This window comes from Condylostylus longicornis, unplaced genomic scaffold, assembly GCF_029603195.1.
Source record: "Condylostylus longicornis isolate FDR11 unplaced genomic scaffold, ASM2960319v2 ptg000098l, whole genome shotgun sequence".
NCBI lineage: Eukaryota > Metazoa > Arthropoda > Insecta > Diptera > Dolichopodidae > Condylostylus > Condylostylus longicornis.
In genome coordinates this window covers 1,339,969-1,356,751 of record NW_026578066.1, presented here as the reverse complement: position 1 = coordinate 1,356,751, position 16,783 = coordinate 1,339,969, and the positions used below count along the sequence as shown (strand labels likewise).

The 16,783-nt window shown below is 21.8% G+C and overlaps 1 protein-coding gene across 2 annotated transcripts in view; it reads right to left on the bottom strand.

Moving 5' to 3' along the window:
* Positions 1-310: 310 nt before the first annotated feature.
* Positions 311-16,783, bottom strand: part of LOC129613929 (probable cyclin-dependent serine/threonine-protein kinase DDB_G0292550) — a 41,141-nt gene continuing 24,668 nt past the window's right edge. Inside the window, exons 2-7 of one of the 2 annotated variants that reach the window (XM_055528273.1) lie at positions 4,551-4,733; positions 4,128-4,369; positions 3,785-4,069; positions 3,286-3,707; positions 1,708-3,221; positions 311-1,641 (exon numbers count right to left, since the gene is read on the bottom strand). In XM_055528273.1, the coding sequence (XP_055384248.1) occupies positions 707-1,641; positions 1,708-3,221; positions 3,286-3,707; positions 3,785-4,069; positions 4,128-4,369; positions 4,551-4,733 (3,581 nt within the window). In that variant the 3' untranslated portion in view covers positions 311-706. The remainder of the gene's footprint in view (positions 1,642-1,707; positions 3,222-3,285; positions 3,708-3,784; positions 4,070-4,127; positions 4,370-4,550; positions 4,734-16,783) is intronic. The other variant, XM_055528272.1, reaches the window with a different exon arrangement.

Below are 16,783 nucleotides of genomic sequence, written 5' to 3'. Positions count from 1 at the left end.
AGAATATCGTACATATAAACTTATTAAAGCTTAATACAAGCAGAGACTTAAAAAAATACACGTATCATATGTATGAAATCAAACCTTTTTTTAAAAATTTCATTTTTATTACCTTAAAGATTTGAATGTATTAATTACTTTAAGTCGTCGTACTACTTAATATTTGATAAATTCTAGTTTTTTTTTTAAATTGCAAAATAAAATATTATATGTAGGTTATTCTAACTGAAAATTTATACTGTTTACATTATTTATATAGCTATGAACTATATATATATATATATAGTTAAAGTTCTCATAATAACTTATAAATTAAATTATTGTATAACTATAATATTAGTTGTATAACTTTATCATAAAGTTTAAAAACATAATTTCATTCGTAAAAGTTACTTACTTGTGAAATTTTAAAATAAATAAAACGAAGTAATTTTTAAAGAAGAAGGATAATTAATTTATAATTGGAAACAAAAAAGAAATTTTAGCGAAAAATACTTAAACACAAAATGTTTTTATTAATATAATTAGTCATAATTTTAAGGCATTTTTTGACTACTATAAAAATTAAATTAAATACGAAAAAGAAATGGCTCAAAAATACATTAAAAATAAAATAATTAATAATTAATTAAAATATTGAAACATATTTAAAAGTAAAGATAAAATGATGATGATTAAGACGACTTTAATTAATCAAACTTTGTGTTTAATGATGATTCGGTTGTTGTAAATGTTGTTGTAATTGAATTTGTTGTTTGATTTGATGATTCTGTTTCTGTTGATATTGCTGTTGTGATAAACGTCTTTGCATTAAAACGCTTTCACTTGGTGGTGACAAACCAAAAACATTGTTTTTATTTTCATAGTTGTAATTATTGAAGTTTGATCGTTGATGCTGTTGACCAAATAAATTTATTTTATCCACATTATAATGTGCATTGTAGTTATAGTTATTAAAATTATAATATGTTGATCGATTTCCAGAATCATTATAGTTATTTGCATGATTAATAGATGGTGGTGATGTTTTCATATTATGTGATGCAAAACCATTCGCAAAATTTCTTTTCGGCGAGTATGCAGAAGAATCATTACGCCAATTGGTAATTTTATTATTACCAATATTCGAATTTTGTTGAATGTTGTTATTATTTTTAATAACATTGTTATTATTACTATTGTTGTTGTTATTAATGCCATAATAACTCATTATATTATATCCCTTCTTAAAATTATTATAATTTTTAATGTTTATGTTATTTGTATTATTGTTATTGTTGTTATTATTATTATTATTACTGTTACTGTTGTTATTATTATTATTATTATTATTCAAAACTGTACCATTGAAATTGTTTACAGTTGCTTTATTTTGAAAATTATTTCCAAAAGAATTATTATAATTAGAATAATATTTTGATATTTGATCACGATATGATTGCTGATTTAAGTAGTTATATGCGGTATTATTTGCACTTAGTCCATTTATATTACCATTAATAACATTCGTATTAACAATATTATTTGCACGATAGTTTCGGAAGCCCAATGAAGTATGATTGTCAGTATAATTCTTTAAGGTAAAACCATTATTGTTATTATTATTGCGAATGCGCCAGTTTTCTTGAGGAATATTATTTGCTGAAATTTTAAATAAAATAAAATTTAAAAAACTTGTTGGTTTTATATTAAAATTTAAAAACTTACCATTTCCATAAAATTTGTTGTGAGATTTTCCATTAAAATTTTTATCAAATTTATTGTTGGAAGGTGGTGTCGAAGGTTTATAAAAACCTGGGATGTGAGTTGTATTTGTATATGATTTCTGTTCAGCATTTTTGTTTTTAAAATTTTTCCAATTTTTATCGTTTGTAAATGCATTCGAAAATGCAGACGATTTTTGCTGATACGGTTGGTAGGATTTTTGATTTTTTCTATTGAAATGTTCGTCTTGCAAATTTAATGTTGTAAATTTATCATTAAAACTTGAAACAGAATTTGCGAATGGTTTTGCTGTTGTAATGAAAACATCATTACTGCATACATTGTTAAAAGTATTTGTCTTATTATCGACTATTGAAGGAGTGTTATTTGACGTATTTATAAAATTTTCAAGATTTTCCTTATTTATTGAATTATGTTGATACAGTTTCTTGAAATTATCATAACTTTTCTTTAATACGGATTCATTTGTAGGGGTCGAATTATTTGAATAATTATCACAATCATCATCACCATAGCTCTCATTGGCATTATATTTTTCATTACCATCATCATCATCGAAATTTAAGAAATTATTTAAGTAATCATCATCATCATCTTCGTAATCGTTAATAAAGTCGTCTTCATCATCAACATCTTCATCATCACCATTATAAAAAATGCTTGTCGTTTCTATTGACTTATTTATTGAGTTATTTGAGTTTTGGATTGATACCATACCACTTTTATCACAATTAGTTTCATAAATAGATTTGTTTTTATAATTTTTATCTACAGTTGTAGTAATAGAAGGTGCAAAAGAAGAATTTGGCGTTGGGGTTGTTGACAAATCATCCATCATAGGCGGCTGCGATTCTTTTTGTAGGAAAATTGGTTGTGTTGAACTGGTTTTTAAGGTAGAATTTAATAATACGGAAGAATTTTGGCTTTTATTAGATAAAGATAAAGAAAATTGTTTGTCAATTAAAATCGAATCGTTTTCCTGTAATGAACTATCATTATTATCATTCGCGTTATCAATATAATTATCACTTTCCTTATTATTATCAATAATAATGTTAGAAGTAGCATTATGTGTAGAATTTATTGATATTGATTTGTTTGCTGTATTAATTGATGTTGTAATAGATGTAGATGTTATTTTGTCAATGATTTCTCTGCTTTGATTAATAGCATCGTTATTATCAAATTTATTTATACTTAATCTTTTTTGTTTCTGTTTATGTTCACGAATCAAATCAATCTGGTGCATTGATTTAATTTTGAAAAATTTATCGTCATTTGAATCGTGATTAATAACTATATCAGAAATATGATCATTGTCATGTGAACTTAATAACTTAGCATTATTAAAATCTGTATTAGTACGTGACGGTTGATATATGTTTGGACGTTCCTTTTGCATGTAATCATATCGCATAGAGAAATGTTGTAAAATAACACGTTTCACAGCCATTGCAGATTCAGCAAATTGAGATAATTCACGTGCTGATTGATTTCTAGAAGAAAAATAAATTTTTATGATTAAAAAATTTTGGTTTATTTTAAGATCTCGTTTTATACCTTCGTATAATAAGAGAAGTTTTCAATGCTTTTCTACGATTTTCCATTTTTATGCTGTCATCTGATTCAAATTCAGCCATTTTAATCCATGGATGATTCAAAACAGCTTCAGCACTAAGTCTTTTTGGCGCTTCTTTAACTAATAAACCTCGAATTAGATCCTTAGCCTCTTCACTTACATCTGACCATTCATTGTCAGGGAATGAAAATCGTCCCTCTTGTATTGATTCAAATAATAATTCTTGACATTTACGACAATTTTCACCTCGACTCCAACCACAGTCTTGTTTACAGTTTCCAGAAAATGGAGGGTAACCACAGAGTAATATATAAGCAATCACACCTAATGACCAGAGATCACAACGTTTATCATAATAATTAGCTTCTCCAACAAATAAATCAACAACTTCTGGTGCCATAAACTAAATAAAAAAAAAAACATTAAATATAAAATCATGCACATTTATCTTGTTCCATGTAAATGTTTGATTTATAATACCTCAGCACTTCCTACGGGTGTTAAAAGTTGTGGCGTTGCTGCTGGTGAAGATAATTCTGTAGTAAAATTAATACCAGAACCTAAATCAAAATCACAAATTTTTATTGGACATAATTTTTGTGGATCAACACATAAAATATTTTCCGGTTTCAAATCACGATGTGCTATTCCTTTTTTATGTAAGAATCCAAGAGCAGATGCTATTTCTTTAATTATTTGAGCAGCTTCCTGTTCTGAAAAACAAACTTGTTCTTGGATTCTTGTTAACAGTTGACCACCATTTATCTATAAAACAGAAAAAAATTTTCAAATAACAATAACAATAATTTTTTAGCTAATTTACTTTTTCAAAAACTAAATAAAAACGTTCGTCATCTTCAAAGAATTCAATTAGTTGCAGTATACCAGGATGACCCTGGCAATGATGAAATGTTTCAACTTCACGGAAAACACGAGCGCGAGCATGACCAGGAATTTTATCAATTATTTTAACAGCATATTCTAATTCCGTGTATATATTGACACATGTTTGTACTGAAGCATAGGCACCTTCGCCAAGAACTTCTCCAGTCAATTTATATAATTCTAAATTAAAAAAACGTAATTTAAAAATTATTTTGATAGAAAATTTTATAAGACCAAAAAATGAAAATTTTTTAATTGAAATTAAATATAAATTAATTTAGCTTATATTTTACAATATAAGAATTTATTATCATTAGAATAAAATTTAAGACAAAGATTTATCGATATAAAGAAGGCATACCTTGAAATGTTGAAGAATGTAAAGATGAACTGGTCCGTTTCTTCTTTTTGCGTTTCCTTTTCATTTCTTCTTTATGCCTATTAAAATCTGCAACACGATCATTTTCAGCTATTGTTGAATTCGAACTACTAGTCTCACTACTTTCAGTATTTATATTTTGGTTAATTAGGTGATTATTTGTTTCTAAAAATAAAGAAAAAAATTAAAAATATTATTATCTACATTTAAACATATGTATGTATATTATAATTGTTAATATTAAATCAAAAATTAAGATGAAAAATAATTATTATAAATATTTAATTGGAAAAATCTATTGCAAAATTTTACTTAGTTAATTTTCAATAAAAGACATGACAAATTTCCAAATAAATAATATAAAGGAAAAATATATATACATATATATATATATATTATTTGTAAATATTAAATTGTATGCCCACATTCATTATATTTCCCATTTCCGTAAAAATTTTACTAATTTTATATTCGTATCATGTTTTTTTTTTGCTTTTAAGTATATAAAATATTAAATTTATATTTATTTGTGTACACAACAAAATTATATTTTTATATGTATACATTTATATAAAAATATTAACGTACCTACATTGTATATTATATTATTATTGTTTAATATAAATTTTTGTTATCACATACTATTTTAAGAATGACCCTGATTCATACAAAATAAACTGCTACTAACTTTAAAATATATATGTGAGTTTTTTCCATTATGTGCTTAAAAGCAACTGCGACAAACGTAATATTTAAACAATGAAAAGCCTAAAATTAATCATAAAATATTCTGTTAAGTTTTAGTGAACATAATATTTTTTTTTTTTAATTTTAAGTATTTTTTTCAATATTCTCCAATTACAATCTTAAAAATGAGTAACAAAAAAAGGAAATTTAATAAAATTAATTTCATTTTATTTTAAAATCTCCAACTTTAAATTCTACTAAATCAATCAGAGATTACTAAAGAAATACTTAATTTAAGCAAATTAATTTCAACGCTTTTCTCAGCTTACTTTAAAGCTATAGATTTTCATAACCGCGCAATACCGCAAAACAATAACTGCGAAACGTAATACTGCAAAAATATAACCAGATGAATGTGCAAAATATTTTAACTATTCTATAAAATCAAAAAAGTTCATAAGATTTAACTGCACTACTCCTACCAATTTCGTTATATTGCGAAAAATTAGCCATGTTTTTGTCTAATAGGCCCAGAATTTATTGAATTATTAAATTATTTACTAGTCACAAATAATATACTTAAATCACAATTTTATTATAAAATGTATTTTCTACTTTGAGCATTAATAGATGTCGGTAGAATCGTTTATAATTTTTTTAACATATTGTTTTTTTTTTTTTTTGAACAATATTTACTACCTACATGACACAAATCACGTTATATGACAGAATTACATAGAAAAACAAACATAGAACGAGCATGAACATTTTATGTATAACAAGAAATTTTCAATATAAAAAAATAAATGTAAATGTTAAATTATTTCGGTTATTTAAAAATTTTGATAAAAAAATAAATTATTAGATTAGACATATTATAAAAAAAATTATTGAAATTTTTTCTTTTAAAATGAAAAATAAAAAATCAAAATTGCATTTTTTTTTTTAAATTAAAAATTTATTAAATTCATATTGTGTTTAAAAAATTGTTTTTAAGGTTAAGATTTAAAATTAAATCAGTAATTTGATCTTTATCATTTGGATCTAATATAATTTTAAAAATGTTTTAAGAAAATTCAACAAAACAAAAAAAAAAAAAACAAAAACCTTTTGTTTGTTCTTTAATTATCAAATTAAAACAATTATTGAATTAAATGAAAATTAAAACATAAAAATATACCACGTGTGAGACCAAATATCACTAAATTTATTTAATTTACACTAGACAACAAGACTCTTAATAATACTTAAATTTATACAAAATTTTTACGATAGATTGGAAAATATAGAACATAACCTCAATAAAATGAATAAATACTATTGTAGATTATTAACGAGCACGTTTTTTATAAATTCAATATAATTATTTTTTATATAAAATTAAATAATACATACGTATGTACATAATATGTAGGTATATTATGTATTATGTATGTACATAAAATAAAATTTAGATTGTTTCCTTTTTGTTAATAAAAAATAAAAAAAAAAAAACTTAAATTTCAAGGTTTTGAAAATTATTTTAAATTTTTTTTCTGTTAATTACTTTCAATTGAATTTTAATTTTTCATTTAAATAAAATTTCTCTCTATGTAGCTGAATGTATGTATGTATGTATGTATGTACCTATATTGAAGTAAAAAATAAAATATTAGGAAATAAAATTCTAATATTATCAAAAAATTAGAACAATGTGAGTAATTTTCGATTTCTATATTTCTTACTATTTAAAGTATTTTATGTTAAAAATTTTCACACTTAATTTTATTAAAAAATTTTTACACTTAATTCTGTTAAAAAAATTTTGTATAAATGTTACCAACCCATAGAATAATTTTGTTTTAATTTTAATTCAACTGTCACGAATACCCCTTAATCTCTTTAAATATAGAGTAAGTTTTAAAGATTTCTGTTAAAAATTATATTCATCAAAATTAGGCATAATTAATTAATATATTAGTAAGTATTTAACAAGAAATTATTCTTAAAAATCTCACTAAGATTTTAAAAGAGAAAGTAAAAAAGAGTACAGAGTACAGAAATTTCAATTCCAAAGTTCAAATTTATATCAAAATTTTTCTTTTCAATTTTTTCTTTCGCAAATCGGAATGCATACAATATAGCGATCAAGGAAGTTTAGAAATCAAATCATTTTAAAACCATTTTAAAAATACAACAATTAGCACAATATTACTTACTTTTTTTAAAAATTTTGCTCTTTAATTTTTCATTCAAAATAATACATACAAAATATGTACATATATACATACATACGAAAATGCATGCATATGTAATTTGAGAAATAAATTAATTTGAGATCAAATAAAAAAAAATCCACCTCCTACATGAGGTTAAAAAATTATATTATAATAAGATTACCTTAATTAAAATAAATAGAAATTAAAGTTTATTGTGTAAGCACCTGCTGACACATTATTTATTATGCATTGCCGAATAAGTATGTATTTATGTACGTATGTGTAGAGACATTTAAATAATTTTTAATTTGAATTAAAATTTTTTTATATTGACATAACAATTACTGTTCGAATAGAAAAATTCGCACTTTGGCACATCATTCAATTCATTCTATTTTATTGTTATAATATATTGTAGAACAAAAATGAAATGAAATTAAAAGCGAAAATTTAGTAAAATTATATTTTTTTTTTCTTTTTGGTTACATAAATTTTATTTTATTTTTTTCTTGTATATTTTTCATTAGAAAAAACATTTTTCATCAATAGGCCAATGTATTTTTTAATGTGTGTTTTTTTTTTTTTATTATTTTAATTTTAAATATAAACAAATAAAAGGCAAATAGGTATATAAGCGAAAATATGTCATTTAAAAATAATTTTTTCATAAGATATTTTTCATATGTATTAATTTATGTATAAATGTATGTATATATATGTATATATATTACAAATTTATTCTGTTATATACGTAATATAATTTCCTTATTTTCTTTCTTTATTTACTACATACAATTTCAAAATATAAATTATGGTGTATATTTTATGTATTTAAAATTTACTATAAAAGTTTTCTCAACTAGTAGTAAAATTAAATTTTATAAAGTTAATATAAAAAATTTTTATATTAAAATGCGTAACACAAACTGTTATACATATATGTAGGTATGTACATATTATATTTTTATATACACAATTAGCTTATATATTTTACTTAATTTATAAAATATTTCTCTATTTCACAGAGTAAATTAAATTTTCTGTTCATTTAAATATTAACCGGAAAAATGTTCTTTTTTAAAAATTTTTTGTTTTGTGAATTACGTACATAGATTAAATTTTATTCTAAATAAGATTTTATGTATAAAAACTGGTATACGAAGTATATGTACATATATAAGTATTTTCAATATTTCTTTTTGTGCATGTTATATACAATATAAGAAACATATTCATACATACATATATGACAGAAATATACATACATATTTAGAATATTAATTTAATTAATTGTAACATGTGCGTTAGAAATCCACAAACTTGATATAAATATTGCTATATACATACATATACAAATATATGTACATATGTATGTATATAATATGTAAAGTTTCTTATACATACATAAATATTATATATTACATATATTTTTTACTATAGGTTGAAATTTGAACGTTTTTGTGTTTTAGATGAGATCAATGAATTTTCTAACATGAACTACCTAATATTTTTAATTAACACTTAAGTATTCTAGAAGAAAAATCAGGAATAAGTATACGCAAAATCATGATTGAACATGTTGTTTTCAGATTTTTTTTTTGTACAAAAATTGTTATAAAACAAAAAAAGAACAAAATGTGTTTAAAAACAGTTTTATTTTTAAAATAAATAAGATTTTTACGCAATAGCACAGAATACCTACGTTTAAGATATATATACAAATAGAGACATACACACATAAGTATAATTTCTTTTAGGTAAAATCAAGTTTTGAAAAATAAATAATGATTAAAAAAGTTTAAAGGTGAATTTAAAATTTTATAAAAATATTATAAGTAGTAGAAAGAGAAATTTTTAAATAAACACATTGTGTATATCCTATATAAGAGTATTAGCCTTTTTGATCCACAAAAATAACCTTTAAAAAGGAGAAAAGGAGAAGTGGACGTCATGATTATAAGATATGTGTCTGCATACATTTATTCATATATAACGCCACAATAATATACACATAAAATTTCTTTATTATATCGCCCATCCGACATCGATTGCAGCATTGAAAAACAATACTAAACATGTAATCGTCGGTATTACAGTCGAAATATTTTATTAAGTGGTGCAGTATTAGGTTCTCAATATTAAACAATAAGTATAAATGTTACAAATTTATTTCTTCGATCTTACTTTTTTCGAGATTTTTGAATTTCGTAGATGATTTCGTAAAATTCAATTCCAACTACAGTATAGTAATAGACGTGATAATTAATAAAATAGACAAATTTAAATATTATAACTATAATAATCTAAACCATGACTTCAATTGTGGAGGTACGTGTATACAATGTAGTTATAACATTGTAATATGTATTGCATTTATTGACATGATATATTTACGTATGGGCGTAATTGAATCCAGGGATACATGCATTTACCAAAAATATATGAAAATTTGTAAATCTTAAAGAAGTATATGAGAGAGCTTATCTTTAAAATTGATAAAAATTGCATAATTGTTGCAGATTCTTAACATTATATGTTCAGTGTTCATTACCTACATATGTATGTATGTTCAGGCAGCTTCATATATTGTATGTATCTGTACAGAAGTATGTTCATTATTGATATTTCTAATTTTCTTCATTAAAACTCTTTTATTCTTTTATAAACAACAGGTTATAGAGCAAAAATATTCTCATAATAAAAAATCTTATTTATTTTTTTATAAAACAAATATAGGAAAAGAAAAAATAATAATAATAATTTCCTGTTTGAATTTATCTATTGCTTAAGAGATTTAATCTTTAATACATATTTAATTTAAAGTGCATAATATCCAATCGATAAAATTTCATTATAGAATTTTTAAATACCTAGATACATACATAAATGAATTTTATTATATAGAATCTGAAACGAATAATGTTAAATTAAATGTTATAAATGTATGCAACTGAGTATAGTAGGTAAGTACATTGCATACATGTACATATTCAAGTACATATAAATTTATATGCAAATGACAACAAAACTAATTTAATTTTTCTACTGTTTAATATTTCAGGTTATTGAACTCTTACCAATTATAATGTACCAATATTATTGTATGAGTATTGTTAAAAAAAAATATTTAGATATAGTAGAAATTAATTTTTTTTTTTCTATTTGCAGTTCTATAATATTGTTTTAAATGAAAAAAAAAATTTATAATATAACAAGAATGTGAACAAAATATAAAATCAGTATAACAAAAAATTTTGAAAAATTTTTTAAAATTGAACTAATTTTTTTCTGAATATTTAAAGCTACCTATGTATGTATTTAAATATTGATAAACTTTTTATGTATGCATGTATGTATGTTCAAATTTATAGAAAATTTCAATTTTCTAAATTTCATGCAATCTGTATAGGTAATTATAATTATATAACTGATGATTATAATGGAAATTCTTTGTTAAATTTGAAAATTATGGCACATATGTATGTATGTATAACAAACTACTTCACACGCACTGAACATTTGTGACATGAAGAATGATTCTGCAAAAACAATTTGTATAATCGGAAAGTAATCGATGCAGCATCAATGTTAAATCATATAGAAATCATGTCCGAAAATACTACATCAATACGATAACACTTATAAAGTTGGATGTCCAAATAAAATCAAAAAAGCGCATGGTATATGCTTATCATATTAAATCAGGTGGCCATCAATTATTTTTATGATTTCGTATTGATGCAAAGCTTTTAAAATTGATGTTGAACTTATTATTTCAAATAAATAACTAATAAAGTTAATTATTTTTTTAATAATATTAATTTCAACTGATGAATTAACTAAAAAAGAATTAAAATTAGACCATATTAATATTTTCAAATGTCTCATTGTATTAAAATTTCCAAAATTGAATAATAAAAATTAAAAATTTTTTATAATAGTAATCGTTTTAAGCAAAACCTGTTCAAAATAAACAGCAAAAAATATATGATTCAGAAATTGTCCAAAAATGTCAAAACAATATTGCAACAGCAAAGTAAACACCAGTATAGAATGAGTAATTTTTTTTTTGCATCAACGAACATTTTTGATTACTTTCCCCTTATACTCTTATATTTCACACCATCTTTTAGATAGAATCGAAAATAACTGAGACAGCTACTAAACCGAAATGTCAAAATATAATAGTTTCCTATGCTGCTTATAGTAACATAAAAAAATTAAAATATTGAATTCAAATAAAGTGTGCGTGCATATTTAATTATATTTAAATAAGTGCCACAGAATATATAAAAAAAAAAAAAAACAAATAAATCAAATGACAAATTTATGGAAGTATATAAATAAATTAGATTGCTAAAATTACTAAATAAATTAAATTAGATATCTACATAATTGATTATTATGCAAAAATAATGAAATGTTTTAAATTTTAATTTTACAAAATTATAATAACAAAAATTTAAAATTTAATAAAAAAAAATTTTTTTTTTGTAAATTAATTAAATTATTTTTTATTCAATGCAAGTAATCAGGAATTAGCTATTTTGATGTAAATTAGTTTTACGTTCCAATATAACAAATTTACAAAAATATAATTAAAAGGTATAATATGCCTGTATGTAGTTATCTCATGTGTTCACTGTTATATTACTCGTATATATACAAAGCTTTGTGTTCATAATTGTGTGAATTAAAAGAAACTATCAGATATGTGTATGTAATTTAAACAGCAATAACTATAATAATTGCAAATTAAATAAAATTGTAAAATTTATTTCTATACCTTTTTTTCTCTTATTATTCTTTTTTAAATCGTAAAATCTAACTCTATATTTCCATATGTACATTTATGTACATATTACATTTAAAAACTAGCTACCATAATAGATTGAAATAAAAAATTATATGGTATATATATAAGTAAAAATGTTCATTTAAAATACTATTTATTATAAAAATTGATTGCTTGTACTCATATAACCCCATTTAAGTATATCATATTTGTATATACTACATAATATAATAGCTATTACTATGTTATATAAAATTATAGTTGTAGGTACTTAATGTAAGTATAACAATTTTCTTTGAATCGCATTTCTCTAACTTTAAACACAATCTATGTGTATGTATCTCTAATGAATTCGAGTGTTATAATTGCTCATATTTCAAATAACAAGAAATAAAAATGAAATAAAAATAAAATAACTCTTATATTTTTATATTTTTATTTATATTACTATTATAATATATGTACATGTATCGTATAATAATTAATTTATTTCAAAGACTAGTTTTCAAAGTTACTTATTACTAAATGATGTACTTAAATATGTATGTATGTATGTATGAATATATTGTGTAAAATAGAGTGCAATTATTTTATATATGTAAGTACATTATACAGATAACTATTTACTATTTTGTGCATGCTCGCAAAACAGATACTTATATGCAGGCACAAACTTCGAAAGAAAAAATTGTGCACATTTTTTCGTATTTTTGCATTGGCATTCATTATAAATTAAATCTTTTCTTTTTTAATGGTCATAATGATGATTGCAATAATGATGTTATTGTATTTAACATTGTTTTTACAATATCCCAACTCTTTAAAATCTAAATTTCAATAATTATTATTTAGCCCAAAACTCGAATTGTAAACTTTCTGTTGTTCAAAATTTTTACAAGAAAAATAAAATTTTTTTTTTTTATATTTTTCATTTTTGTAGATGCAAAGCTGTGGTAATAAAGTAAAATGCAACTTTCCAATTACACAAAAAAAAAAATTGGAATCAACAAAATGCATCCAAAAAAAAAACACCTAGTTTTTATTTTGAATGAGTACTTTTATATGTACCATACATACATACATATGTACATATGTACAATATAAGTAGTTATAGTTAAATATGTGGTAACAAACAGCACATCTGAGTGCAGCACCTAAGGAAAAAATTCATGATATACTTAAATGGGTGTAAGTAAATAATAATAATAATGATAGTAAATAAAGCCGTTAGAGAAATTTTCAAGTTTTATGTGCATATGTATATACATACATGCATACATAAATAGGGTTTTCTATTTTTCTTTTTTTATTTGGTATATTTTATGCACCACATATACTGTTTATCATTTTATTTTTTTTCCATTTTTAATCTACTATTATACTTATATATTGTTATACTCATATATATAAATATATTTAATTGGTATATTATATTATTGTAGATGCGAATACAGATTCATATAACATCACAATATCACCTTAATAAAACCACAAAACAAAAAAAAAAACAAAAAAGCAAAGCAATATACATAACTGACAAAATAATAAAAAAAAAAATCAAAAAAAAAACAAAGAAAGAAAAAAACTGGACTTAAATAAAAACTGGTTTTAATGCGTGGGGATCATGAATCTAGTACATAAAATATAATAAAAATTAATTGAGCAGTGGCGTGCATTACATTTTCACAAAAGAAAATAATATTTTCCGTTTTGTTCTGGTTTGCATATAGCACGTTTAATAAAGATTCCATATTTACATAATATACAACAATTTATAGGTATATATAAACAATGGCCTAACAATAAACATTTATATAATCTTTATACTTTTATAGTCAAAAATTCAAATACTTAAAAATTTTAATATAAATATTATAAGATTTAATGCATAGTTTAAAACGCTAAACTAAAATGCAATTTGTATTTTAATACTAATTCATTACCGCAATCGGGTTTTTTTTGCAAAAATTTGAAATTTGAGAGCATAAGAGAAAAATCTAATTAATTCTCTCATTTGAATAAAAGAATTAATTCACGAACTCGAAGTCTTCAAAAGAATATTACATGAAATTCATATTTTACATAAATATGTAAGATTTTTCTAAAAGTAATTTATTGTTATGTCACTTGCCAACAAAATAAATATTTTAACAATAAAACAAATAAAAAGCTTACAACTGTAAAAATTTAAAAAAAGCAACTCACTCTATTTCAGAAACTATTTTTTTGATTTAAAATTTCTCTTTAAATACAGGTAAAATTTATTAAATACTCGAACTTAATGTAATTTAGTAAATTTCAGTCGTTCTAAAATTATTAATTTTCCATAAACAAACTGACTTGCAAATTACGATAACAAATTAAATTCGATTTAATGTAATATATAATTAAATAATTCTTATTATATTAAATGAAAATGTGCAGCAATATGTTGTGAAATTATTGCAAAATAAAATTTAATAAAGTTCTCTAGTCGTAGTATAAATATTAATAAATCGTATGCAGTTGTGTATATTTATTGTAATTTAATGAATTTTCAATACATATGTATGTGTGTATGCTTATCATAAATACTTAACAAGAATGAATAATAATAATAATAATAATAATAATAATTTTTGTTTATAAGTAATAAATTTTTGTATATTTGAATACAATTTTTGCTTCATACTCGTAAATCAAAATACAATAAAAAATATTATTATTATTTTGTTTTTTCATTTAAAAAACAATCAATGAGTAATATTACATTAGGTAATCAATAATTATAATAATAATTTAAATAAAAAATACTAGCAAAAAAAAATTAAAAGCATATCTTACATAAATTTTACAATATTGATATTCTCTTTGTGAAATAATAAATGAAATTATAAAAAAAAAAACATTATTAAACTAAAGCTTCTATATATTCTAGCTTCTATTGAAATATTCATTATTCGATAATATTATTTTATTTATCAAAATAAATATTTTACTATATTAGATAAGAAGAAATTTTTGTCATTTTTATCTTGAAATGATCGCAATTCCGAATGAAATATGCGAGAAACTACAAAAAAACCAAATTTTATTTAATGGTGTTAAGAGTCAAACCAAATTAGTTTACTTGAAATTTTCCACAACAAAACTAACTTAATGCACAATAAGATTTCAAAATATTGCAAAAGCCAATGAAATTTTTAAAATTTCGCTAAAGAAGAAAATTTTTGTAAATTGGAATTTTCAAAGAAGTTCATGGGCACCTACTTTACTAGAATTTTTACATTAAGTGTAGGTACTTAGAATTTTAAGTATCAATCACCTAATAATTTTAATCATTTAATACCGTGCAAGTATTCTATTATCTAGAAACGCATTTAATATAATCGTTAATTGTCCCTGATTTAGTGTATAAAAAAAATTGTTTTTAAAAGAAAAAAAAAATTTTTTTTTATTTTTTTAAAGCTATCTTTTTTGTGTACACATTTGACTAAAACGTTTAAAGGTTTTAAAAGACTCACTGATACAATACAAATGTATACACACACACCTCTTTTATATATAACACATTTAATAATATAAATATGTATTTATATAAAATTTTGTTTTAAATCTAAATATAAGACCGATTAGATCATTATTTATAGAAATACTTAATTTTTTTTTCTATGTTGTATACATATTAAGTGAAGGCAAAAAAACAAAAGTTGAAACAAAAAAATAATAAAAAAAAATAAAATGTTTTCAATTTAGAGACTAAATTAATTCCACCTAGTAGACTAGCAGTTTATTATTTATTATTTTGATAAGATTCAGTTTTATGAATACACACACATAAACAAAAACTGATCTCCAATTTTCTAATAATGTTGAATACTTAAACGTCATATCCCAAATTATTTTAACATTTGATATTTTATACAAAATTTGTATACTTACATACATACATATACAAATTTAAATATGACCATTTTAAAAATAATATTTTTTTTTGTTTTTGATAAGAGTTGGGGGGCTTTTCTTAGAATTCAATAGGTAGGTAAGTAAATTTAAATATCAATACGTAATTTTTATATTTTTTTTTTGGTTGGTGACAAAAGTGTACCTACACAAAAAGTGCACAAAAACAAATCATAAAAAATTATTTTTTTTTGGTTTATCAGTAAATCCGATTATTATTCATCAAATTTTTTTCGATGATTAGAAATAATTACAAAATTTTTATATACATACATATGTATGTATGTACATAAATCATATTGCAAAATAGAGAAAATACAAGATAGGAACTAATAAATTTGAAAAAAATTAATAATTAAAATGATTAGCAAAATTTAAAAAATCGTATATTTTTAGATTAATTTCATTTAAATTGCATTTGTCTGTCTGGAGATTAGCAAATTGGCAAAAGATTTAGATTTCTTTAGTTCTTAAATAAAAAATATTCTTTGATTTTATATTAAGAATTAAATTTCAGCGTACATTTTTTAAAAACACTCAATATTTGGAAATTTGTTATAAATGGTCGTAAAGGAGATGCAAATTTATGTAAA